Below are 27,686 nucleotides of genomic sequence, written 5' to 3'. Positions count from 1 at the left end.
GAGGAGATTGAAGGTTGAATCGTGTGAAAGGGATTGGTTGAATTGACCATGCATCGTATGCTTTTGGTCTTAATATCCCCGCAGGGCTGAAGAAGGAAGGGAGTTGCGTGCAGCCACCATCTGACCTTCTTTCAGGAGCCCACCTTTTGTATTTAAAAAAAAAAAACTCACGTTTCTGAATTTCTTAGAACGGACCCTACTTTTGTTGATAACTGTTAAATAAGAGTTCCTGCCACTTATCTTAAATGTTTTGTTCTAATTCACATTGAAAACTTCGTCATGATGAATAAATATAATGAACATATTGTATATTTCTTGTAGAGTAAGCAAACAAGTTATAACTTGAAATGCAATAAAGAGAAGTACAAAATGTTACGTTGGCAACAGTTAGGCATGTACTACTACACGCAAACAGGCGTACGTTCTTCAAATTACAGCAAAAACTTGAAGTCTAACTAAAATTTTCAAAAATTCTGTTAACATTAATTGTTAGTCATAGGGAAGAAATATATTGTCCGACTTAATGATGCCTGATCTGGACTTAGACTTTCAAGTCTTCCATCCTAACAGCAAAGAAAAAAAAAATCCTAAACATAAGAAAATGATTAAAGAACACAAGCCAACCAATTAAAGGGCACATGGTATATTACCATGAATAAATGAATTATTGGAAACCACCAATATGAAAATGACTAGCATTTGTGGGTCTGTGTGGGCAAATGCCCACACATGCCCACATGTGGCTCTGCCTTTCCTAAGAGTGCTTTCTGGGTTCGTCCAACGCACACACCAGGAACACATGACCTACTCGTGTTGAACAACGCGATTAGTTTGTCTTTTCCACGAAGAAGACTCATTGTCTGCTGCTGCTTCATGGAACACAGTTGTCTGATGATTAGGTAAGGACCATTTTGGTTGGTCCAAACCTACAGGCATAACGACGTCCGCTTGCCGTGGGCTGAGTTTTCAAAGGTGGTTTCAGGACGTCTGCCGAAAATGGGAAGCCATGCCCCCACCAGATTCCATCCAACCATTCACTATGCAACTGGGGAAGCCCACCAAAAGACGCGCATCATTCATGTTCACGATATTGACCCTTGATCTTGGAAAACGAACGGCAGCGATTCTAGATCCATCAGATACAGTGATATAAGCTAATCATGTTAGAGGCGAGTTCATGATAGCTGCGACTAAAACAACTTTCATGCTGCCAAAAAAATTCCACACGAATAACCTGGTCAACACCCGAGTGCACCCAAGACAATTTGTCTATGTTTTCTAAACCAGTATATTCTTACATGTTTCCATGCCCCACGCTTTTTTTAATTCCCATTCCCAGAGAATTCTCCCAAGATATCGAAGGCTTGAAGGCTTTATATTAAATGAGCATTAAGAGTCAAACGTGGGCAGCTGAAATTATTTTGGTATTCTGAGGTGGGATTATAAGCCGTTCGATCTTCAAGATGAGAAGCTTTCCTGTGTTGAGTGATGTGCAAGGTAACCTAAATTGCAGGCTCGAAGAGTCAATTCAGATAAAATTTTAATCGAATATAACATCATCATAATTCATAACAATGAACACAGCAGAACGAAAGTTGATAATAGCAAGAGACTGCACGCTAACCTTCTCATTTCATGTTGGGCTTCATCAAGAATACAAAAACGAAGAAGAGAAAAGAGGCCCATTAAATTTAAGATGGAACTGGAGCCGACTTTGATATTTACAGATTACATGGAAGGCAATGCATATGGCACAAAACCAAGAGACACAGGCATACTACAGCTTCTACAAAAACAATCAAATAGTATCATCTACTTGTACGACAATGGACCAGATCTGGAAACCATTCTTGGCAGTGGACTGACGCCTCTGCTGCCAGAAGCAGGTCCTCCAGGATGTTTCCCCTTCCTGCTTGAACTATACTCCAGGGGACCAGATCGACGCATATTTCGCTGTTTATTGTCATTTTGCCTCGTGTCCATATTCTCAGGCTCAATAAGTTGCTGATGTATTGGACCAGATGTTCTTAGAGCAGGTGAAATGCCTAGGAAAGCTTCTGGGTTTGCATCCACGTTGTTGAGTTTGGCTGCAGGTGATGATGCGTGGCTGAGAAGTACTGCTGGGGATTGGCGTGGGGATGGGCTCAGCAAAGCCAATTGTGAGACCTGTGAGTTTCCATAGTACTGTCGATAAATTGAACGGAGGATTGTGTAAGGAATATGCACTTCGATTGTGCTTCTCGGTAGGTATGGGGATATCTTGCAGAGCTGGTCCAGAAAGATCAATTTGGGAACCAGATGGGACCTTCATCATACCACACAATCATGACGAGATAAATTAGCTAAACAGTTCAGTAATCCATGACAATGAGAAAAAGCTGTAACACGATTATTATAACTTCATTCAATGAATATAAAAGACTTATATTAGGAACAAGAAAGTTGTAAGCATCTTTATGATTAGTTTCAGAAAGAAAAGCCTCTGATTTGAACCATATGAAAGAGAACATAGCCAAGAGGGGAGAGATTTAATTTAAATGAAATAACATAAGCAACTATGATGAAGGAAAAACCTGCTAGTCTCATTCCACGAATCCATTATCATCGAAGATGCACATTTCACATAGAGTTGCATGACCGATTTTATGCTTGCTTCAACAGATAAAAGATTCTGGATTTCAGGATCTGAAGTTTCACTAGCATGACCATTTGAAAGAGATTGCTTTTGAAGCTCTTTTCTTTCCAACCTAACAAACTCACTGGCTGCAATTACCGCATTGATGCACCTGTGACAGTAGATGAGACAGATGAAGCAGACTTATACATTCACAATGCTTTTAATCCTACTTTGCAACCAAGAACAAAAGACAACAAGAAATATGGTATTAAGAAACTATATGAAACTAGAAATGCTAATAGCAAAAAATCTGAGGAACATTTATTTATTTATATAAAAAAAAGAGTTCTGCACAGGTTTCTTGTTGACTTCTATAGTCTGTCAAGTTTTATTACCAGAAGTAATAAGCTTACAAACTTTCAACCAACCAACGGGATAAACAAGTAGATACAGCAAAAGGACATCCAATGAACTTGTGAAGCTTCCTGTGTTTAAGTCAAACAAAATATACCCTGGGTCTCTTTAACAAAGACTAAAGAATTAAGAAGACATGTTTCAGGATTTTTCCCTTCTCGAATCCCGAGATCAATGTTGGCTACCACTGTATCATACGCTGTGTAAAGGCCAAGAATCAAAGAAGAAATAGAATATTATCCATTAAAAAATTAATAGTGGCCTTGGGTGTCTTCTGATCTATCTGCCCTATATGTCAATGACAGAGATTCATATTTCCTATGTTTACCTCAGTCCAATCAACCACTTTCATATCCTATTTTTATTCATCTTATTTTTCACATTGGTGTCTATATGATAACCTGCAAATGAAGCCCAGCAAAATCCAGAATCCTAAAAAACAATGCCTGAAAAAATTCAATTACAGGCTCCTCTCGTGCCTGGCCATGACATGCCACAGGCTATTTTTGGTCCTGACCATGTCAACTGAAATCTGAAGTCAAATCAAGCCTCACACTTGACGCCAAACCAGGTGCAATGTTATCCAGGCACCCGTATGAAATTTTTGTGAGTCCAAACATAACCAGGTTCAGCTTTCCAAAAGCTCAATCTGTGCCTTATGTCATGTCTACCGCTAGTAAACAGTAACAGCCTAAAAAGAGCATGCCCCTTCAATTTGTCCAGCTACTTAAGAGCCACCTGTAAATTTGTTGACCTCCTTGGAATCAATTTTCTACCAGGCCAGCACAACAGCACCTTGAAAGCACAAATTTTTAAAAGACAAACATGTTTCCAGTATTGAACCATTAATCTCTCACAAATGGGCAAACTTGGATAGACCAAAAAAGATACACCAACACTCAGTGGCATGAATGCTGTTGATGAGTTTATGCATATATATCTTCTATACTTCAACAAAAGAATGACACAGAAGTTAAGTTTTGCCTTTGACCAAAGAAATGAAATACAGAAACCACAGAGGAAACCTAATACAAGTTAATAATTTTTGGATGGCCGACTCAAAACTATTTAAGAACGTTTTTAAAGCAGATGTTCTTATAGCCAGTATTTCATAAATTTGAAATGCATCTTAACAGGAAGTACTACATCTTTATTAGTTCAGAAACATAAAATATGCACAGAACGTGTAATACCTGGCAAGGCAGTGAATATTGTTGCTAAATCCTCCAGTATCAATACTAAAATTGGTTATGCTCCAAATGCTGGAAGTCATAAACGATGCAAATAGATATGGCAAGAGACTCAGTGCTCCCACATTAGCACATCCACTTGCCACAAGAATTGATCGCACCCAATCTGTATCATGATCAAAACTCACATTAATGCTACTTGCAGCAGCTCGCAGTCTACCTATTTCAGCCTTTTCAGGTATCTCCACAGGCAAGTGCCTTGTCAACCCTGACATAAGAGAAAAGAGCAACGGAACATTCTCATCCAAAACTTCTCCAGCAGCTTCAGCCAAAAGCGAACTGAAAGCCAGTGCTTGCCCAGCTTGTATGCAGAAACCAATCACTGTTTCCATGTCAACAATCTGCTTCACGCTGCATTCTTTTTCAACTGGATCACAAGAATGGAAGCTAGCTGAGATTGCTTCAAGCGCTTCACGATTTGATTGTAAAGCAATGTCAATACAGTTAAGAAGAGCAGCAGTATGTTCTCTCATCAATCGATCAAGCTTGTCAACTCCGTAACCTCCAAAAAGTCTAACAAAAGCCTTTAACTCTGCAAGGTCAGCAATTGAATCTGCAAAATATCCACCAACAGGCCTTGCACTTTTGAAGCATTTGTGACTTGGAGTAAACAGGATGCCCACATTGTTTACATCTTTGATAATGTTGTCAATGTACCAGTCACAAACAATCTGAACTGCAGAGCCAGTAGCATACTCTGCAAGCTTAACAGAAGGTTTCAAATAATGCAAGGGGCCGCAGAATGCCTCACTCAGAAAGATCTCACGAATTCCTTGGGTAAGGTCCATGCTGACATGCTGCTCCACTAAATTGATAATCCTCAAATGACGATGTATCAAGGTCTCAAGCACAGAAGGCCTTTGAAGATCATTGTCAGTCTTCAGTATTGCAAGCATTCTTCTCCTGAAGTTGCTGAGAATAGTGTCTCTCATGTACTGTAAAGGAGAAAGGTTAGATCTATTGGGTGCTGTCTATACAGAAACAAATTCTTCCATAAACAGAAGTATGCAGCACCGCACCACAACAATAAGAAAGTACATCTGCATTGTGGTCTCAACTTGCATCATATCAACAATGAGTTGCAGTTTACTGTATCATGGACGAGAGATGTGAAATTGAAGGATAGTCTCTCATACTTAGCCGTGGATTTAATGTCAGACCCTCCCCGGTCTTAGATCTGATGTTCTGACAGTGAGAATAGCAAAGTGGGGAGCACAACTCCGGACCTTAGGTTTCATATCAATTCTTTAATTTGATGAATCTAGAATTTGGTGTGAACCTTTTGCCACATCAACAAAGCTATGTCACATTCAATTCATGAATTCAAGAAGTTTTGCCCATTAAACACACCAAAAATTACAGCATCAATATTTCTACGAAGCATTTGCTACCAGTTTTACAATGTGACATACATGATGGTCTCTCTATGGTTTGCATGGGATCCTAGAATTCATGCTGCATTTCTCACTTTCGGGATGCTATTTTTCTGGGGGGACGAGGAACTTGATGGAAGCAACATATTAATAGCATTTCTTTTGTAAGTCCTTTGCACAAAACAGACGGAAAATATTCATCCTTTTCACGAAGAACAAAGTTCTTGTCTTCCTGAGTGACTAGTCCTCCACTTCACAATAATGATGATGACCAGGGCCTATGTCACAGGATGTGGGTGCAGACACTGTTATGGGGCATATTTATTATTTAGAAAATTTGAATGCGGTGACATGGCCATGTGTGTGCATGGGTATGCGCTCATTCACATGTGTACACAACACAGCCACAAATATCGCAATATTTACGATAAAAACAAGGAAAACGAAAAAAAAAGGAAAAATGCCATGATATTTTCAAAGTATCGCCAAAAAAGACATATTATGATTTTATCGCGATAAAAACGCGATTTTATCGCATTTTTCGTCCCTGATTAAAGTTGCGGTCAAACAGGGGCATTGTTGGTATTTTTCAAAAAATTTAAAACTTTTAAACTGCACGTGCTCCATTTCATTTTTAAAAGGGGTAGGTAGTCTTGTAATGAAAACGTTTTAGCAGGACAGTTTTGAACTCTTTTCTTCTTTTTAATGGCAAAAACGGAAAAGGGAAAGAGAATTAGGGCTTTTAAGCCCTTCTTCCCTCCATGATAGGTTTCGGGCTTGGGCATTGCTGACGTGAGAAGGAAGAGGGCATGCAGTCCAGCAGTAGGCCTTTGGGGCTTGGGCATTCCTTTACTCCCACCTATCTTTCTATCTTTTAAGTTTCAACTATTCAATAGAAGAAGAGCAAGCTTTACGCCTTCAAGTTCCTTTTTTTTTTGTTTATTTTATTTTTACATAATTTTTTTTATTTAAATTAGAAATTGCCAAGATTTTTCTGAGAAAAATAGCTTCGCCGAAAAAAACCAGAGAAAAACGTTGCCAATATTTTCCCGAGAACGATATTTGTGGCTGTTACTATACAATGTACTTTCATTTATTTATATTTAACACTTCAGTTGGATGAGGAAAAGAAACTTAAGTTCCCAACACAGAACATAATTAGATTTCTTGCTAATTAAGCTCAAATGTTCCATTGGCTGTATTTAAATGTTTCATTGGAATCACTATAAAATTCATTTCTTTTAATTAATTCGACCACATAGAACCCTCTCTAACCCACCCCTTCCTCCCCACCCCCCCTCCCCTCTCCCCCCACCACCTTTCTCTGCCACGACCTATAAAGGGTGGGAAGATATTTAAGTTTCCAGAAAAATGTTTAATAAGGTGACTTGAGGTCCTCAACTAATGCACGTCTCTCTCTTCCAAACAACGTGCACTGTAAACCCTTTAAAAAGAGTGAGGCTTGCACAACATTTTCTAAGTAAATTAGCACTAAAAGATATTTATGTTTCAAAAAAGTGAAAAACAGGATGACCTAAATGCATCTCTAGCTCCCAATGTACCATAAAAGCACTTACAATTTAAATAGAACATGAATTACTAACCAATAAATATCAAAATATACCAGAAAAAACACAAAGTGTAATTTTAAGCCATTGCAATAGATGTAAATTCCATGCTGGCTAGGATTCATCTATATCTAATGAAATCTTTTAAGATCCATAAGCACATTTAGATCTAATGGTAATATCTAAGTCACCCGGACTCTTCTATTTTACTGCCGCACCCGAGTCGCATCGAGTCGGGTGTGCACTGGACTAAATTACTTATATAACATATGTTGTTCTGATATTTTCCTATGCAATACAATTATTCAAGTATGTTATATACATTAATAACTAAATTGTAATAGTAACATATACATGCTTATTCTGTTATATATTTAATAAATTAATAATAATAATAATAATAAAATACCCTCGGGGCACCGCCACACCTAAATTTTTTGGGATGTTCCGCTCCAGCACCTGCACCTACACCCGCACCCGGCACTCAGGTGACATAGGGTAATATTTTAGGTATGAACTGTAATTGACCGATATCCAACTGAATCTGGTCTACACTAAACATTGACCTACATGAGAGGAAATTGGAAAATCAAAATCTTAGGTTCCAAAGTGGGTGATGATTGATGAAGCTGCTTGGTGGTAGTGTCGGCTTAAGAAGAACACAATTGGCTGCAGGAATTAAAATGAAATTATTCCCACATTCATCTCCATGTAAGTTAACAAAAGTAGTCATTCTTATGTCAGATAATAATATGCAAGATGCATCTATAAACTGAAAAAAAGTAAATTGGTTTGTATGAAAAAAAGTAAATTGGTTTGTATGTCAAAGAAGAATGGCTCAGATCTTGCTAAACAAGGTGACCTGGCTGTAACAAGTTCGTTCATCTGAAAAGAGCTTTATGCAGGTATATCTTGATAAATTTTCATTTAACAGTAAGTAGCATGCCAAACGGTAGGATATTCCAGACATTACAGAAAAATAAACCCATCTCTGTGTCAATCCGTTAACTAGAATAAGAGAGAGTAACTGGCAACATATACATTCGCACATGATACTAGTCAGATGATTTTGACAAAGATGCAAAGTGAGCTAGCTACAGAAGTTAAAAGAATACTACCTCCCGGAGAACAAAGACATGATTCAGGACGCATATTGGTTCCATTTCATTGAGAACTGAACATAAATTTGTCAATCTCTGTGTTGCAGCTTCTAGCCTGATTCAGAAGCAAAAATGAATAAACACTTAATTCGACTGTTTGATGCATCCATCTTACAAGAAACTAATCTTCAGGAACTTACATTTTTACAGAATTATTATTCTCAGGAAAGCTCTCACGACCAGGCAATGGCAATATGGTTATTCCTTTTGGAGATTTTGCTGCATAATTTGAGAGTTTTGATGCATAATTCATGCGGATAGCAGCTTGTTCTGGAAAAAGCTGAAACATTCCTTGAAGCATAAGTCTTGATCTATGACATTGCATTATAATAAACTAAGGAAATCATAATTCACAAACCTGGTGTTCAAGGGAACCAAATCCACCATCAGAATCAAGAATGTTAATTAGACCTTCCAAACCACCCATAATAGACTCAATCAAGGATTCAACATATAGCACAGCATCTCTTCCAATTCTAGTGATCTGGAAAAGTACAAATGTCACAATAAATGAATAAAATGACGTGCAATCAGGCATCATAAATTAATGAGATGCCAAGTTTTCAATACAGAACCCTTATGATCGTCAGGATTTCACAGGGATTCCAGTGAAACATTTTACGTCTGCCATACAAGTCAAGATGTTATCAGCCACTCATGATAGTTAGTTATGGCTAACTAAAATGAACTAACAAGAGTTCAGCATTTAAACAAAAGTTTCACAATTAAATGACATGAAATTTAATCAAGCATCACAAATCACATGATATACCAAGCTACTGCCATTTTGTCTCCAGGTTGATAGGGATCCTAATGCAACATTTGTCTACCATACAAGTCTAGACATTATCAGCCACTCATGGTCCCGTTACTTATGGCCATTTAAAATGCACTGACAAAGGTTTTAAATAATTAAACTCACAGAACCATTCCGCTAGAAGAATCATCCTTGTCCAATAACCGAATTCTTTGGCATATGACTTGCCAAATTAGCATAGAAAATGTTCTATTTTAAGTTTGAGGCATCAAGGAACAACTTAACTTAGGTTTCCAAGTAGTTCCCTTCTACAAAGTGTAAGTTTCTCTCAAGAATCAGCTAGAAAACAAAGTGGAAATCAAACAGCAACAGAATTTAGAAAAGATGAGTGAACAGCAGAAGGAAAAAAGAAAAAAAAGAAGAGAAAGAAACATCAAACAAGTTCCCCATACAAAAGGAGGAAAAGCAACCATCCGCTATAATCGAAGCAAGGGGAAAGGGAACTTTCCCTTTATGGAAAGTAAAAGAGCAATCATGTTTCACTTACAAAAATGATGCATCTTGTATCTATGAAAATCTACATCAGAAATAATGTTCAAATAAAATCAGTTGTGTACCTCATCAGACAGGGTTAGTGAAGCACACTCCGGGAAACTACTAGCAACTCCAAGCCAAGCACAACAATGATGTGGACGTCCTTCTGGCCCAAACATAGTGTTTCGGAAAACCTGAATTCATGAAAATTTCAAACAAATGATTCCACAAAATCTTTCTTCTAGATCCAACATGATGTCATCAAAAACCAAGACTTCAGGGTTATACATGCAGATCCACCACAAAGATCAGTTTAATAAAGAAATCTAACACAGGATGCCATGCAGAAAGTTGATTGTGAATGATATAACAAGAATAGTGCTTACAGTCGTAAGATGGTGATGGTAAAAGTATAGCTTGTGAAGGCTTCCATGCTCACTTAGCTGGGACTCGAGCTCATCAATACACCTGAAATAATTGTACCTTTTAATAAAAAACAAAGTGCACAACACATACATACATACACACACACACACACACACACACACACATATCCTGGAGTGCCGTAGCCAGGTTTTGGCCGGTGGCATTATGGAAGGGACACATGCACCCTGAGAGAGAGAAAGAGAGCCCGAAGCAATGCAGCTGGGTTACCACAGTGCACATGGGGATCCAGGCTCCTCTTGTGCTGCTGACCCTAGTTGTTTGTTAAACAACATGATCTGGATTGTTGAATTTATGAAGGATTCAATGGCCCCTAAGCAATTTTCAGCCATGATTTGATTATAGTCTATCCAAGAGTAACTTAAATAGACTCATCTAAATGTTCTTCAACGCCATGACCCCAAATGGAAAAAGTGCTATGTCCCTAGCACTAAGGAAGTCTGTAATATCCAAATTTTCAATAACCAAGACAAGAACATGGCTCACAAGGAAGACTGACAGGAATAGCAATTGATACTGAATGAACAGCTTTTTTTTCAAAAAGAAGGAAAAAATGGGGAAGAATGAAGAAAAACATGAATATGACTCCCCACAAATTCATAGCTGCATATTAAAACATATAAGCCAGCCACCTCAGAAAAAAAATTACATTTGTCTCACAAACATCATTCTCAATAGTATGAAACTGCCGGTTGGATCAATAGAAAAAAGAAGGGCCACTATTGCAATATTCAGAAGGAAAAGGTTTAAGATCTATAATGTTCACCAACCTGGACCACATGTAGGCAGCATTTCCTTCAGAAACTAATCCTTCCTTCCCAGTGGACATTGTAGCCTTCTCCAAGTGTCTGATATTTATTGATGATCTCGAAGAAGTGATTATCATCAGTACAGAAAGCCAGCTTTTTCTCAACTCCTGTAAAAGAAATATATATAGGAAAACATCAGAAAGAAAATAGATGATTTCCATCTATATCTTCCAAAAAATGAAGCTCAAAGAGCTTCCAGAGGCAGTAAAATGATGGTCATTCTATGTGTAACATAATGTCAAGAACATTGGCAACCTCTGTTATTTGCTTATGCTGAACCAAAACTCAAGGGGATCAAAAATGAAAAAAGTAAACAGACAAATTGTCTTAAACCTAGTTGATAAGAAGTCACACTTTTTTTAATTTTGCTCCATTGCTCTTTAAATTCAACAAGTTGCTTATGTTATCTGAGCTAAGATCACCAATAGCATCATCCAAGATATAATATCCATTAAGCAAAAAAAATCTGAACTAGTTTAACAAACAGTATTGACATTAGAACAAACTGTCTTGACAAGACCAGAATGTAGCACTAACTTGATTTAGAAAACAATAAAAAGATTAGCCATGCCATTATACTAGAGTTGTTCAAGAACTTAGTTTACTGATAAAGCATGTCATGTGAAGAACATTGTCTATGATAATAAATAAATAAAATTGTTAATATGGTTATGTACCAAAAGAAAAGGTCTTATCAGGTCTTACTGCCTCTACCTAGCTTTGATAGGATTTCTTGGCATTGGAATCATTCTAGTTCTCTCCTGCTGAAATACAATATTTGCATCTTTTATTCACAAAAAAGAAAATAAGGTAATTTCAGTTCATTAGTTAAGAAGAGAGAGAGAGAGCTCCTTTCAGAATCAAACTTATCATTATCTGTCAAATCAAAGTTATCATTACCTGTCCCTATGCTCCCTGCAAGAATTCCAACTATTTTTCACTAATGTCTAAACTATAAGAGCATGCCTTTTGTTTTAAGGGAAAAAAAAACAGATGAGAGTAATATTTCCTTTAACAGAGGAATCAAATGCAACTATCCTTACCGACAGGGAGGATGATACTGACTGAGCATTATCACCCGGTGTCTTCGGTAAGCTTTCAAGACTCTGAATGACTTGCTGAAAAAGCCCTCTTAGAGTTGCATCTAGGTCAAGCGCTACCATGCCTGGAGTACCCAACAGAAAACGTATTCTCTCTGCTGATGATGATAAGTAAGACAATGCATACGCCCTTATTGCTGCCAGAACATCCAAATTGGAAACATAAGCTTAAGATCTAAAATATTGTTAATAAAATGAGATTGATGGAGCAGAGTGAAAATATTAATTCAGAAAAAGATAAGAACTCACCTGTGGCATACTTCCGTACCAGACAACATAGTCTGTCCATTCCATCTAGTAAAAATCCAATGGTAGAATCAGTTGCATCCTGTCACAAAAGTATGAATGTATTCAAAGATAAAGGAACTGTATTCATGTGGACCCAGCTTTATCAAGTGAACATGAACAAAATACTCACTATCTCGATTGGTGTAATCCTTGTGCCTTTGGACTTCAAGGATGAAACTCCAATGTGTTGGAAATACCACAAAATTTCATATCTTGACAAAGCCAATGCAGAAAAGACCATCTAACATCATGCATATGTAACATTTAATCAGTACACATTTAAATGAAAATTAAAAAAAAAAAACAAAAGAAAATATACAACTGTATAAAAAGAAAAGACAACCACAATGAGCTTATTTCAGTAGAACTCAGCATTCCAGGCAAAGAAATAAGAAAAATGCAGCAGCAAACATCACTTCACTAGATAAAATGCACAAGTTTGTCAACAGAACAAAGCATAACTGGAATGACCATTTTCACAAGGGCAGGAACACATTCTCCAAATGACAAATATATTAATGACCACCAAGAAGAGTTTGTTTAATGAAAACCAGTTGTGAGAATAGTTGAATACTGGTGAACACATGACATGAATTAAATTATTAATGCAGGAAAAACGTAACTTGACACGTAACACATACATTTTGCACGCACATACAGGTGCATATGAGAAAGCAGGATACTTTACACAAGCAGATGTTGCTTGTGGTACAAACTGCATCAATCAGAACTAAAGTTAAGACAAAATGACATGGCTATTTAAAATGCTCGCAAGTGTGTATGGGTTCTGTATGTGTGAGAGCGAGTTGAAAGAGAGTTTCTTTATGTCTTCTTTTTTTCAGGTGACTAAAGTGAACAATATCTCGATAATGGGTGAGGTTTTACTATCTTTGACTCCTCAACATCTCCAGGTATAAAAACAAAGGAAATGGGCTTTACATGCAGTAAGCTGGAACGTTTGTATAAAAGAAAACTATAAAATGCTAGCAAATGACATCAACTGACCTTTTCTGGCAACTTTTTTATGTTGAAAAAAGTGCAGCTTTGCATTAAGACTTATGGGGATCGGAATCGGATGACATGTTTGTTCTGTCCTACTGTAGCTACTATTACGCATTACTTATTAGGTACATAATTGTCCTTTATAAAATAAACAATTACTTTACAATGAAGCACAATTAGGTTACCACCCCTAAGTGTTTTTTAATGCAACGGCATCTATCTCTCTCCTTCATTGTGCTCTCTGTTTTTTGTTAAAGACTGATTCTAGAATGTTCTTTCAGATTTCTAACATGATACCGGAGTGGTGTTGAGAACCCAGGGCCGCATTTTCCTCTCAAAAGATGCGTTTTCAAGTTTCAACAGATTTGTGTCATTTCCAAGTCTTCTACTTCTGATTTCCTCTCTGTCTCTCTCTGTAACAACCTAATCCACTCTTGGGCTCGGGTCCCGGGTCCCTGATTGGGCAGATCCCAACCCACCCCCTAGCATTTTTGGCTCCAACCCTAAAAAGGCTAAAAATCAGGACAATCATCTCATTAATGACCCCCTTTTATAAGCGCTTGAAGATCTCACAATCTTCAATACGAAACTAAATTTCCGGGGTGTTACAATCCACCCCCTTTAAGGCACATGCGTCCGCGCGTGTGGGACCCTAGGTCCGAGTGCTGAACCAGCTCTGATACCACTGTAACAACCTGACCCACTCTTGGGCTCGGGCTCCTGGTTCGGATCCCAACCCGCCCCCTAGCATTTTCGGCTCCAGCCCTAAAAAGGCTAGGAACCAGGACAATCATCTCATTAATGACCCACTTTTATAAGCGTTTGAAGATCTCACAATCTTCAATACGGGACTAAATTTATGGGGTGTTACACACACTCTCTCCCCTTTTATTTTCTTCATGTCCCTTCCTTTCCGCAATGCTGAATTTGTTTCCTTTTGCAATGTTGTGCTTCCTTTGCTTATCTTCATTCCCTGATTTTATGTCTGATCAGGTTCTTTATATATATGCACACACACACACACACACATATATGTGTGTGTGTGTATAAATATATATATATTCTTTTTTCAATCTGCACATATTTGAATATCTGTTCATGTGAAATAAGATTTTTTCACAAGAAACCAGATCTCTTCATATCAGCTTTTCTTTATTTTTATTGTACTAAACGCTCGTGGTCGTGGCCATGAAATCAGAATTATTTTACCTGTCTGTACACGTCTTCTGTTCTTGTACATGTCTTCTGTTCTTGGATTCCACGTTCATCAAGTTGTAATGCAACCAGCCTTTTATTCTCCTGGCGGCAGACTTGATTTAACATAATAATCTAGTCTGACACTACGAGTTTCTGATTCAGTTCAATTCCCCTCCATTCTTGTTTTTCTATCATCTTTCTTCTTCTAGTTTTTCAGTTGTTCCATGTTTTGTTTATGGATTCTTCTCATAATCTGGATTGAGAGCTTAACACAAGCATTTAACAAAGAGTGCCATAAAATGACAAACATGCTACTAAACTAACATACAGATGTTCAAGTCTTCAAAAATAGAGGTTCTGTAACATCTGGAAGACAATTTTGATTTTCCAATGGAAGTGCATTAAACAATGAGATAATGACCAAAGCCCATCAATATTTTTTAAAATGGGAAAGAGATGAGTGCAGAAAGAAGGTATAAATAAAATTCACACTTCATGCAAAGAGGAACCTGAATATTTGGAGCCAGAAGACTAGGCTGGTCTGTGAAAAATAAAACCATCCGACCAATTTCCTGTTTTAGCATAACTCGCCTCTCATGATGGATAGCATCACAGGTCATCAATGCTTGTTCATGCACATCACTGCAATTCATAAGAACTTTCAGACAACTATATTACACAAGAGAACCGCCCAACCACAGTATATAACCATTTTGTAATTCAACAGATATTATGACAAACAGAACAAATCAAACTCCAATAGAAAAGGTACTATGAAAATTGTGGGCTACAGTAAATGAAAATCCATACCAAATCATTTTCTCAACCTGCTTGGCAACAGTGTATTCTAGATCTGCTTCTTTCTGTTTTGTGCGCCCAGATTTGGCCATCCTCTTGGATTCAGATACTCTTGGAAGAACATACAACTGGTATTCTTCATGCAATAGTATATACTGAAAAAGGAAGAATATTGTTAGTGGAAAGTACTGTGAAAAATCAAATGTTGAGAGTTTGAGTGTTGAGGATGTATATAGCAAAAAGGAAGAATTATTGTCACTGGGAAGTACTACAGCGAACCACATATGCAGAGACTGAGCAGTACCTCATCCCTAAACAAAGGCAAGATGAAGTTTTCTTTGAGTGCGACCTGCCACACAACATTGGAGAATATTTAAAGTTCAAAATACTCATGAATGCACAAAAGAATCAGTTATAGCAAAGTTTAGATATGTAGAAAATGGTGCATAAGCAGAAGAAAGCAAGCATACACATTAAGAGGGTGTCAACAGAATTCAAGCGGCTTTTAACCTCACCATGCATTCCAAAATAAAGTCTGAAAGATCTTTTTCATTATGAGCAATTATCATAGAGTTAACAACCTAATGTTATTAGCTTATTCTTACTGCAAATCAACACATTATCAACTGAACATGCTAGCAGCTATGTCGACACGGGTTCTTGCCTTTCTTGACATAGCTGGACATGGGAACAGGTGAGTGAGACAGCTTGGACAAGGAAAAATGATATCTGGTAGCTTTTGGTATACTATGGTACTTTTTATTTGTCAATTTATAGTTTACTATAGAGACCTTGAATATATGCATTCATTTGCTTAAATTATTATTTGCTAAGGTATATATATCCACACACCTGCTTATGCAGTTCTGTCCCTGCACCCAAGGTTTTTGATAATGTTCTACAGTGGTGTCTGCACCCACACCAGGACTCATATGACAAGGTTAGCAGACATTTTTTGAGATTAGGGTAGCTTTAGAAGAAATTTTCTTGTCTTACAGGAGCTGATTTCTTTTACTTTACAAATCAGCATATAGTAGCAAGACAAAAATGCAGTAGACAGCTGAACTCAGGAAGGTACCTTATTATATGAACTGTACAGGCACTACTGTTGGACAGGAATCATGAGAACCAATAACTGCTCTCTCTCTCTCTCTCTCTCATTATACATATCAAACATACAAACTCGTGATGACAAACACCTATAGATGCATTGTAAGTTTGTAACACACACACACACACATATATATCTACTCAATTGTGCCTATTGTGTCTAATGCTTTTGAACCATCTGTATGGCCCACCGTGTGCCCCTTCCTGACAAGGAAAAACAGTTTCTTGAAGGAAAGCAGTTTGAGTATGCACAACTCATTTTGCCACACACACACACACATATACATAAAACATTTGCGACATGATATGATTCAGAGAACAGATTATAATACCAACCATTGAAATGTCAATGCCAGTAACTCGAAGTAGTTCAGAAGGACAGACAAGATAACCAAGCAAAACCCACTCCTGATAGGCCATAACATTTGCTAAATCTTGAGCTCTCTGCAACAACAAACAAAATGAACAAATAATGCTTCAAAAACCATGTCATCTTAGAGGAGTGCAATGACTTCAATAAGACAATGATGAAGCTAGTTAAAGTTTCTTATAACACATGATACCATAGGATGAGCAGAATTTGTAAGTATATCTGGATACCGAGGATGAAATGGGCTTAAAAACCCTTCATTTCTCAACTTTTTGGTGTCTGTAGACAAAAAGATAATAGGTCCAACAGCTTCCAGAACCTGCCATAACAAGTAGAAGGTAAGTTATGTTTAAGGGAATGACATGACTAATAACATGAAAAAAGACCGACAGTGTGACATACAGTCGGCTTGACCACATAAAATTGCTGATAAGTTAAATCTTGTTGAGATGATAAGGATATTACAGCTGTCATTGTTATTACAGTTATTATTGATGTTGTATATGGTCATTCACGTAAAAATTCAAGCTTGTTGACATGATTGGATCATAATACAAATAAATATTTGCATAGTATGTTTTGGGTTCCCATGAACTGCATACAGTGAGAACTTTATTTTCCTGCCTTTTTTTTTTCCAGGGATTGCTGAAAGCATACAAAGCTCTAGGGCACATTTGATCCTGTATAATGGTTCCATGACTGTACTTTCACAAGGATGACTTTCACACTAAAATTGGGTGAAGAAAGTCAGACTCTCCTCCACCAACTCTCTCCACTCGATTTCAAGTGTAAAAAGATGTATGATGGTGAAGGAAGTCACCATGTCTTTGACTGCCTTTAGTACATTGAAAATAACCTTTAAATTAAACATAGGTTATTGGAGCAATCAAATATGCCCACAGAGTCTTCAAAAAAAGAACATATATGTATATATTTAACGAACAATTTGAATAAATATAATATAATATCAAAAAAGGTTCTCAAGCCTATTAATATTTGACCCAAACTTATTATGCATCAATCTTACAGTTAACAGCTCTCTATTCTCTAGGAACCAATCTCCATATTTGTTTTGTATATCTAAGATACTCCTGGCAACATTTCTTAACTTTTAATCATCGATCTCAATATTTCAGAAGATATATATCCAATCTGGAGAACCCTAAGTTTCTATATGTGCATTCAGTTCCAGGATTTGGAGATGGAAATAAAAAAGATTTACAAAAACCAAAAGAGACAAGAAACAAAAAGAACCTAAATTATCAAAATAAAATGCAAAAAGATCAATAATTTAAAGTGAAAAATCACGATCTAGCAACAAAAAAGTTTCAGCTCTTTTATCACATAAAGAGAAAAACTAAAAATTCAATAAATCAGGATCAAGAAGAAGAAACTCCTCTCTTGTTAAGAAAACAACCTCTCCAACACGTGGGCTAACAAAATTGAGGTCTTCTTGTAGTCCTTTAAGTGGGGGGTCATACGAGTCAACAAACTGCACTAACCTGTCATTCAGGATATACAATCAATTAGCAATACAGCTCATTCATAAAAGCATTACTTTGTTTGCCTGTATCCAGAAAAACATTATAAACTTCAATTTATTAGTAGCTTAACATTTGAATGCTAATTCACTAATTAAAACAACGCTACTCAGGAACCTGAAAAGCAATCCTAGAACAATATTTCATGTTTGAGGTTGATCTTGTCTCGTTGAAATGGTAACTACTATTACAATCACTTGTTGCAGAAAAAGAGCTCCTACCTCCTCACCTATATTTGTTGACAAGATTGGAGGCTTGGAGCACAGGTTCTAGTTAGGACATAGGTCGGAATGACGTTATAAATTGTTAAATCAAGAGTTCACATGATCAGAATTTTTAAGGAGTCACGTCAAGGCTGTTATTGTAAAAGCAAGATCATGATATAACAGCATCATCATTTCACTTCAAGGGGATGTGTTAATAGCATATTTGCAGTTATATCCTACACTTTGTTGCACTATTTTGTTTATTATTATGTGGTGCAGCTCAAAAACTAAATGAGTCATTGGTAGAAAAACAATAGTAGGAATAAAGGCAATAAGCATTAAGAATGGAGTTCGGATATGTTTCTTATTTAGGAGTTCCCAAGGTGGGGATTTGATCCATGTAAAGTCCTCCCAATAAAAATGCTTAATTAGGGTTAGTGCAGGCATTGCATATCTTGTGGAAGGCTGCTTCTCCAGTCAAAGTGGGAAACCATGGTTACTAAAGTAAATTGTAGGCAGCTTTCTCTATTATGTATGTGGTATCTTGCCAAGGTGCATGCATGTTTTTCTTGTTTCTTGTGCAAGTTGTCAGTCCTGCAGACAGCACATCAATATCTGGTATTAAAGCCAAACTTCGAATAAAAGAAAAATGGCAGACATCGCAGCTGGGTAAACTGGACCAGCCTTGAGACACCGGTGCTATTTAAATGGTTCACTGGCATCAGATGGATGAGGTTCTCCTGGGTTTGGAAGCAAGATTAGAAAGTAGAAACCTTGGGGCAGCAGTGAGGAGGTCTTGACTGTCAATTAGAAGAATTGATGCTTTCATGTCAACAATTCAAGCCAATCAGAAAGAAATAAAAGGAAATGATAAGGTGGTTGTTGAATCAAGAAAACGCTCATGCCAATCATGCAGCTGGTTTGAACAGGTTTAGTCCAAGGCAGGCAATGATGGTGACAGAGACAGACACCACAACAAGGAGGCATGGACCTGGATAAGCAGCATCCAGATGGTGATCAAAAGAGATCTTCAATATGGTCGGAAGATCTTATCTGTGGATGCCAGGAAGATGCCGGGACCCTAAGGTAAGAATTACTAAACTTGATTTTCCTAAATTTTCAGGTGAGGACCCGTCGAACTGGGTGTTTACAGCCAAGCAATTCTTGGGTTTCCAAGCAATTGCCTACCATCAGTGATTGACTCTAGCCATAATTCATCTAGAAGGGAAGGCATTAGCACTACTACAATGGCTTAGATCAGGATCCATTAAGGCGCTACATGGACTTCTAGGATGGACTGGTATTACAGGCACTTTGTATGTCAATATGGACAAATAGTGGCCTTCTTGATGATGCTATTGAAGAAGGATCGATTTTAGTGGAGAGCTAAAGCTGAACATGCATTTTGGAGGCTCAAGGAGACAGTGGTGACATTCCCCCGGGATGCATTCGCCAATTCTAATCAAGAATTCAACACTCAAGCCTGTAATGTAGGAATGGGGATCGTTCTCTTACAGCAGGGACATTTGATTCTTATTTCAACAAGACAAATAAAGACACCATTTAAAGCCTTGCCTGCCCATGAAGGAGAGCTTACGTAATTTTGTTGACTACTAGAACAGAAATGAGAAATTTGTTCTTCAAGAAAACCACCAAAACCTTCAATTCTTGGTGGACCAAAAAAAACACCCAGCTAGAAAAGGTGGTGAGCTAAGTTGCTACTGTATAATTTTAAGTTCAGGTACAGAAAGGAGACAAATAAATTCAGCCATTAGTCAAGGCAACCTGAGCAGAAACAAGGCGATTCTGTATCCCATGCCTTCCCAAGCAGAAATTTGGGAAAAATTAGTGCCAAATACCAATGATCTGAAGAGCTGCAACTAATTAAAACAGAAAATAGAATGTAAGCCCACCACCTGGCCCATTTAAGGTAGAAAATTCAATTCCTGACCTAAGATGGCAGAATTCAATTCCTGACCTAAGATGGCAGAATATACATCCTCAAAAATTCCATTCTAATAACGGATTTACTGATGCAATTCCAAGAATCTCCTGAAGTTGGACATGCAAGTGCAGGGTGAACTTGCAAGCGCATGTTCTGTGTGTTTTACTGGAAAGGAATGCAACAGGACATAGAGAAGTCAGTAAGGAATGGCCAAGCCTGTTGGAAAAGCAATATGAGGCTATCCAACTTCCAAGGCAAACCTTTGTCAACTCCTTAATGTATACATGTTTTGTTCACTAGACTTTATCAAAGGGTTGCCTAAATGAAGACAGTGATTCTGGTGGTAGTAGATGGCCCGTCAAAAGGCAGCTTTTTCGTTTTCCTCCGTCACCCATATGCCACACGATTAGTAGCAAAGGCTTCCTATAATCACATTGAACAATGGAATGACATTCCTCGAACAATAGCCAACAATACAGACACTGATTTTGATATCTATTTGGAAAGAACACTCCGCATTGCAAGGTACCAAACTAAAAACAAGTTCAGCCTATTGCCTGGAAAATGATTGGAAAAAGGACATGATAAATAGGACACTGCAAATCCTATGTTTGTTATTGTATACCAACTTTACATCAGATTAAATATCTTTCTTGGTCTGAGTACTCATATCACATATGATAATGTGTGGCATTACAGAGAAGAGATTCTTGAATCATCAAGTAATAATTTGTGACATGCAAGCATAGTTATCCAAATCCTGACTAGTCCAACTAGTCAGCTAAGTCAATTACCGGTGAATGTGTGCTTCAAGTTCAAGCCAGCAACTAGATGGTTGGACTAGTCAAGTAGTTACCATAAGCACTCAGCTGACTATTCCCTGACCCATAAAATATATGTGTGCATTTGCACAGACATTTCTGTTTTTATTTCCATATATGTGAAGCATAGCCAAAAAAAACAACGTAATCAGGTCTTTATCAGCAAGGTTTTTCTTAGGTATTTTTCAGCCAAATTGTTTTTTGGGAAAATTTTGCCGACAAAAATACAAGAAATGAAAAAGTAAAACGAATAAGCAGACATAAAAAACCATCCAGTTAAAATGATAAAAATGATAAGGTAATAAGTATTGTATTGCATTAAGAGGCCATGTTAAATACTGAAAACAAGAGGAAATAAAACAATGAAACAAAAAATTGAAAAAATTAAAAACAGAAAATAAAATAAATAATAAACGAAAAAACTGTGACAAATTGATTTTTAATGATTTTTTCCAAATATCGTAATATTTTCCTGTTTTTATCATTTTCTTCATTTTTTTTGTTAATATCATGATATTTTCAAAAATATCATGATATTTGTGGCTATGATGTGAAAATGCATGCACTTAATTATAGTAAATTGAATTGGACCAACTCAAATTGACTAGACCTGACTAATGCCTATTAATCGCCTTAGGGTGCTGAATGACCTGTCTCCCACTTCCAATTTTGACAACTTAGCATGCAAGGAATCTGATGAAGCAGTTCTATCTTCTACGATAACAACTGACAGAATTGCAATTTTTATTGAAAGAGCTGGTTCAGTTTAAAAATTAGTCAGCATGGAAAGGCACCCTTCAAGGTTATCATCGAGGTAGGTAATGCAATATTCCCTCTAATTCATTTTGTCACATGTTCCCCACCTTAATCCCTTCCAAGGAAATGAAGGCTCTTGTAATATTTCCAAGGGAAATATCGGACCAAAACCTCACAGAGTGATTGATTAGTGGCTTGTCCCAAAGGATCACAGGCTTAAAAGTTAAAACCAAGTGGTTTGCTGAATGAGTTCATGAAGGACCAGAAATATGGACATGAGAGAGCTCTAGAGAGTAACAACACAGGCTTCTGTTGTTTTCAACTTGATGAATTTGGGGATGGGGTGGATGATGCAGCTTAAAGGGTGAAAGAGTCATCAGGACAAAACCAAAAGTGGGAAGAAAGACAATTAACTTCAAAAGTTGGGTTTGACCCCAGGTCTATATTGGAAATTCCAAGAGTTGGATGCAATCCATTCTGCCTTGTAAAAAGGCTAAATTAGGGGTAGGGTAGGCATTAGGGATTTTCAGGTCTTGTGGAGGGTCACTCCTAACCCCGAAGTGAGAATCCATGGTTCATAACAGTAAATTACAGAGTTTTCTCTCTCCCATGTGCGGTATCTTGCCAAGAATGTCCGTGTATTTTCTTGTTTCAAGATTACAACCACATTAGTAGGTGTTTATGCATTTCTTGACCTTTGACTTACACTTCATGGTTTTTCCATCTCAATGGAATGAAAAGCCAAAATATGAAACAAATAAGTTGCTAAATAGACCAAGTTATGATATTCTCATGGCTGCTGTAAAACAGGATAATGAATAATAAGGTTGCATGTTCAAGGCACTATGAAAAGGTCCTGATGTTCCAAATATTAAAATGAAACAGTAGCATGTTCAACAAATAAATGTCATTCCTGTAAGTAAATAATGAATTCCGCTCCATGAATATTAAGTTTGAACAACAAACAGAAAGAGGTATATCGCACCGGTGATAAAATTCGCAATCACGCCCCCCTTTTGTTAACAGATGCAAAAGATTGTACACTTGCAGAATCATTTTCCATGGAATCTGTCACATACAAATAGGCCTTCTCAAGTTTATGGTAAGTCATGAAAAAGGAATTGAACAGCAGCAGTTCACAAGGTAGCAGATACATCAGCAATCTGCATGAGGTAAAGGATTTAAAAAATAATAATAACATCAAATGATCGAGACAATACTTGCCTTTGAAGAGGAAAGATTGGCACGAACAAAGGCACAAAAAAGATCCATAAATGCGTGTAAAATTAAGGAATTTTGATGTGGCTGCAAATTTAAATATATGTTAGAACAGCTTAAAATTAGTGTCAAAATTGTCAACCAAACTTAAACTTTATAATGGTTATCCACAATAGCCTGATAGGATGTGACTACAATCTTATCTCACCTATGAAACCAAAGAAGAAAAGGAAAAACTTACCAATAATGTGATTACTGTACTGCTCAAATCTAAGATAATCCGCAAAGCTTGTTCCCGGAAGGCCATAAGATCTACGAGAAGCTAATAAATTCCACACAACCACCATAGCAAAGACAACAAAAAAACAGATAAACAAATGTTCAGACTTCAGATTAAAACCAGAGCACTTCCAGTTAAAAAAGAAAAACTTTGAATATGAGGGGCAAGCATGTGCTTGCATTTACAAAATACAGTAAAGAGCCACACACACACACACAAAACCAGACAATATTGAGAAACCAAAGTAGCAAGAAGCAACATTTCATTAGAACGCAAGAAAGGAGATATAAATTGCTTTGCACTAAAACTTGGATGCAAATGTTACAGAAACAAAACAAAAAAAATAAATCAAGTGAAATTCATTCAAATGATTTCTAGTGAAATTGAAGCATGTTCATCAAGATTATTTTTTTGCCAACCTTTGGCCTCACCAAGAGCATATTGTGATTGGGTAGCTGAATGGTGACACAGAATCTCAACCATTGAATCTACTTCTGTCAGACACATAGTGTCTTTTTATCAGATAATCACAATGAAATTTAGCCAAGTGATTTATGCTGAATTTGGAGCATGCTAGTCGAGATTATTTTATCATCATTCCTTGGCCTCAGCAAGAGCATCATGTGATTCAGTGGCTGAATGGTGACATAGAAGTTCAACCATCGACACTGCTTCCTTCAGGCATATACTATTTCTTCCTCATCAGATAATCATGCATAACATTGTCTTTGTCATCTTTATATTGCATGCTAATGATGGTTATACAGTAACTGTGTGCTTGCTTATGACCAGAATGCAACACATGCACGCTCAGTAGGTAACAGTATCATTATCGTGGTTCAGAAGGAAGCTCTTTGTGTTCCCTCTCCATGTATGTTTTCATTTATTTATTTATTTATTCAGAACACAGACAGTTTTATAATCTACCAAACAGTATGAAATATCACAAAGATTTTTCATGCATGGTTTGTAGTGCAAGCAGCATATCTCATAACCTAGCAATAGCTAAGAAGGTGGTATATCCCAAAAAATATTCATTTACACATTATTTCAAAAATACAGTTAGTTCCTATGATTTGCATGTTTCATCCCATAACTAATAGTGCCAAGACATAATCTCATAGAGAAGATAAGCATCCAACCAATAGTAATATAGTGCTCAGAACCTTATCTGGTTTCTGTGGTTGCTATATTTGAAATGCAAAAGCCTCAAAGTCTAAGAGGTTTTCAGTAGGGTCAAGTCCTTACTTCAATCCAAGGTTCTAAATTTTGCAAGTAACTTCCAGATGTCTCTTGCAAAGTCTCCAATGCAACCTTGTCTACCTGCATTACAAAATCAACCCATACATCAAATTAGAATCCGTATTCTATAAAACAGGAATAGGTGCAGAGGTGCGTTACATGCCTCAGGTCCACCATTCAACATACACAATAGTTCTCCAAAGAAATATCTCGGGGTTCTATAAGCTATGTCGGCTGAGAAGATATTCACACATCCGATATGTGATGTATCTACTAGAAATCAAAAGTACAAAAATAGAAGATAACTACTGATAACAGCAAACAGTGTGACATATTGATATATGGCACCATCAGCTCCAACACCTAGAAGAACCCCGGTCGAATAAGTACAATGCTGGCAGTTTGAGTTAACCATGTTCCTAGCAATACATTTCAACCGCAAGCTAGCACAAGCAGCAACGAGAAATTGCAATCTGTACCTTCTCAAGCTGAAGGCTGCTGGGATGTTCCGGAAACTTCTTCGCTAGGTGCACGCAGAACTTCGGGAAATCAGGGAGCACCCCCGCTTTCCAGAAAGAATCCGAGAACACGAACTGTGTGGGATCGGGATGGTCCAAAATTTGGACAAACTTGTGCATCTTGGCCAACAATCCCTCCGCGACTTGGGTCAACTGAAAGACGCATTCCATGCTCCGGCCCTTGTGAAAGCTGCCAACACTCGGAGGCATCATCGAGAAGACGACGTGCTTTGAACTCGAGGTTACTGAAGGAGGTGAAGCCGCTTCCGAGCTGAGGTACTCAGTCCACCTGGACATGCTGTCCAGATCCCTCGATCGGTGTACATGAGTTGGGGAAGTTTCTAGGTTATAACCATACTGCTGCTGGTTCATCCTGGCCATGGTGGTCGATACCTCTCCCCCTCAGTTCACCAGAAATCACCAACAAGAACTGCACGAATGTTGAAAAAGAGTTGACTAAAGCTACAAACTCTGCAAAATTAAAACACTAAGCGAGACCCTGAATGGCAGCAGTAATTGCCACACGCATACACCGAGATCCATAAAACAAAACCATAACGCCAGAAGGAGATCTGCGAAAAAAAAAAACGTTATGGCTAACAAAGAGCGATCCAAGAAGGCTTACCTGGAATGTAGGAGAAGAAACTTTTACGGAGAACGAAAAGGATGAGAACTTCCCAAGATCTCCATCTGTGTCAAAGAAATAGCACAAGAAGTGTTGATCGCAGATGTGGGAGCGTCGAAAGAAACTTGGCGCGAGACAGAAGCGTGATGAGTGAAAGGAGTTTGCTTCTTCGGAAAATTTTCTGTTTTATTGTTCGATCTCTTGCAATTGAAGCGACTTCGCTTGGAAATTACTTCACATTAGCCAAACAAGAATCTAGGACGACCGCTGCTCTGTCTAATCTCAACATGCCCGCGACTAAATCGCGGTTTACGCGCTTATATCATATCTGCAACTCAATTTTGGTGGGTCGCAGCGCTCAGGATCCACTATACTGAGCACGTTCATTTTTATCCTAAATAATTCATACGACTTATGGCTGCCTTATTTGCTGTATACAAATATATGTCTGCCTTTTTTGCTATTTACAAATTTATGTCTGGCCTTTCCTTTTTTCCCAATTAGTGCAGACTGGAAACTCTAACCGTCGGAAAAGAAGACCGAAAACTCTTACATGTAATAAGCTTTCAAGGTTCTGTATTGCATCGGAACTAGGGATTATACACGGTCAACTGAGATGTTGTGATTCTATTATTTATAATTTAACAGCATCTATAAGAATCAAATTGACAGTGACTCTACGCAATCTTGCTACCAACAATGCTACACCCTTACAATCATAGAACTGCCTTTCATCACAAAAGATTTTTTTTTTAAGAAAAATCTGCGACCTTTCTCGGCCTTGGATTGATGAAGTGCAGTGTACGTTCAAAGAAAAATTTCCACTAACTTTTCAGCACTTATAATGAGGCAATAGCCGTTGTACAAAAATGTTAGCTTAACAATCCATCCTAAGTATGTTTTCATTTAACTTATTATTAACTCAATCTTGACGAAAGCAGCTCGCCTCTTCGGTCCTAACACCAGCCCTGTGCTGGGCTGTGTGGATGAGGGCATTTCTGTTTTTTTTTTGGAAAATAACTTTTTTCAGGATGACACACTAAAACATTTAGTTTTGAGAATTAAGTTTTTTGAGTTTTTTTTATCAGTTTTGAAAAACGTTTGTTCCAAAAGAAATTTTTTATAATAACGTAGTAAATTGCTAATACTGGTTGAATTAAGAGGAAAAATAAACTTCTCTTGAAAGTACAAAAATTTGTAAATCATAATCATGCTACGATCCATGATATGTCGATCCATGTTGTTAGTGTTGGCGCGTATGAGTAAGCAAATACAATGCATGGCCCATGCAGATTTATATTTTTCTATTTCTTTGTCTTTAAATCCATTCAAAAGACGTCACATTTAAAAAAAAAAGAAAAAAGAAAAAAGCTTAAGGCAATGCGGATGCACATCCCCAGATAATGCCCTACGGATGATTAAGCTAATATAGTGCCCATACCGGTATTAATTAACAACATTGATGTCAACTGGGTGAGCAATTGCCCACACCAGCCCCTTAAAAGTTTTTTATTGTTATATTGCTGCATTCAGTTTTTTGCTCATTTTATATATAATGGTGCCGCTAAAGATGTGTACTTCTTCAATTAGTGCCAAATTTAACTCATCGATCAACTTACTTGATATGCGTTATCGGTGTAAAATTCGCTCCTCCAATGACAAGAGTATTATGCAACTTTGATATGCGTTTGTTGGTTCAATTCTCTCTAGTCATGTTCCTGCAACTTGATTATATATGATTTC

At 37.4% G+C, this 27,686-nt stretch overlaps 1 protein-coding gene across 1 annotated transcript; it reads right to left on the bottom strand.

The window, feature by feature from the left end:
- Positions 1 to 1,527: 1,527 nt before the first annotated feature.
- LOC116256009 (protein NAP1) lies at positions 1,528 to 26,314 on the bottom strand. Its single transcript, XM_031632123.2, has 24 exons — positions 25,944 to 26,314; positions 25,280 to 25,748; positions 24,807 to 24,881; positions 23,520 to 23,600; positions 23,285 to 23,365; positions 23,046 to 23,128; positions 18,209 to 18,293; positions 16,985 to 17,110; positions 16,758 to 16,865; positions 15,616 to 15,660; positions 15,324 to 15,466; positions 15,023 to 15,155; positions 12,445 to 12,555; positions 12,276 to 12,354; positions 11,970 to 12,163; positions 10,888 to 11,033; positions 10,060 to 10,141; positions 9,757 to 9,867; positions 8,741 to 8,866; positions 8,523 to 8,662; positions 8,341 to 8,437; positions 4,225 to 5,216; positions 2,574 to 2,786; positions 1,528 to 2,305 (listed from the first exon to the last, which is right to left on the bottom strand). The coding sequence occupies exons 2-24, from the start codon at positions 25,697 to 25,699 to the stop codon at positions 1,813 to 1,815; spliced, it is 4,164 nt and encodes a 1,387-aa protein (XP_031487983.1). The 5' UTR covers positions 25,700 to 25,748; positions 25,944 to 26,314; the 3' UTR covers positions 1,528 to 1,812.
- Positions 26,315 to 27,686: the final 1,372 nt, after the last annotated feature.

This window comes from Nymphaea colorata, chromosome 6, assembly GCF_008831285.2.
Source record: "Nymphaea colorata isolate Beijing-Zhang1983 chromosome 6, ASM883128v2, whole genome shotgun sequence".
Lineage (NCBI taxonomy): Eukaryota > Viridiplantae > Streptophyta > Magnoliopsida > Nymphaeales > Nymphaeaceae > Nymphaea > Nymphaea colorata.
Note: the sequence above shows the minus strand (reverse complement) of the source record. Positions and strands in the feature narration are given on the sequence as shown.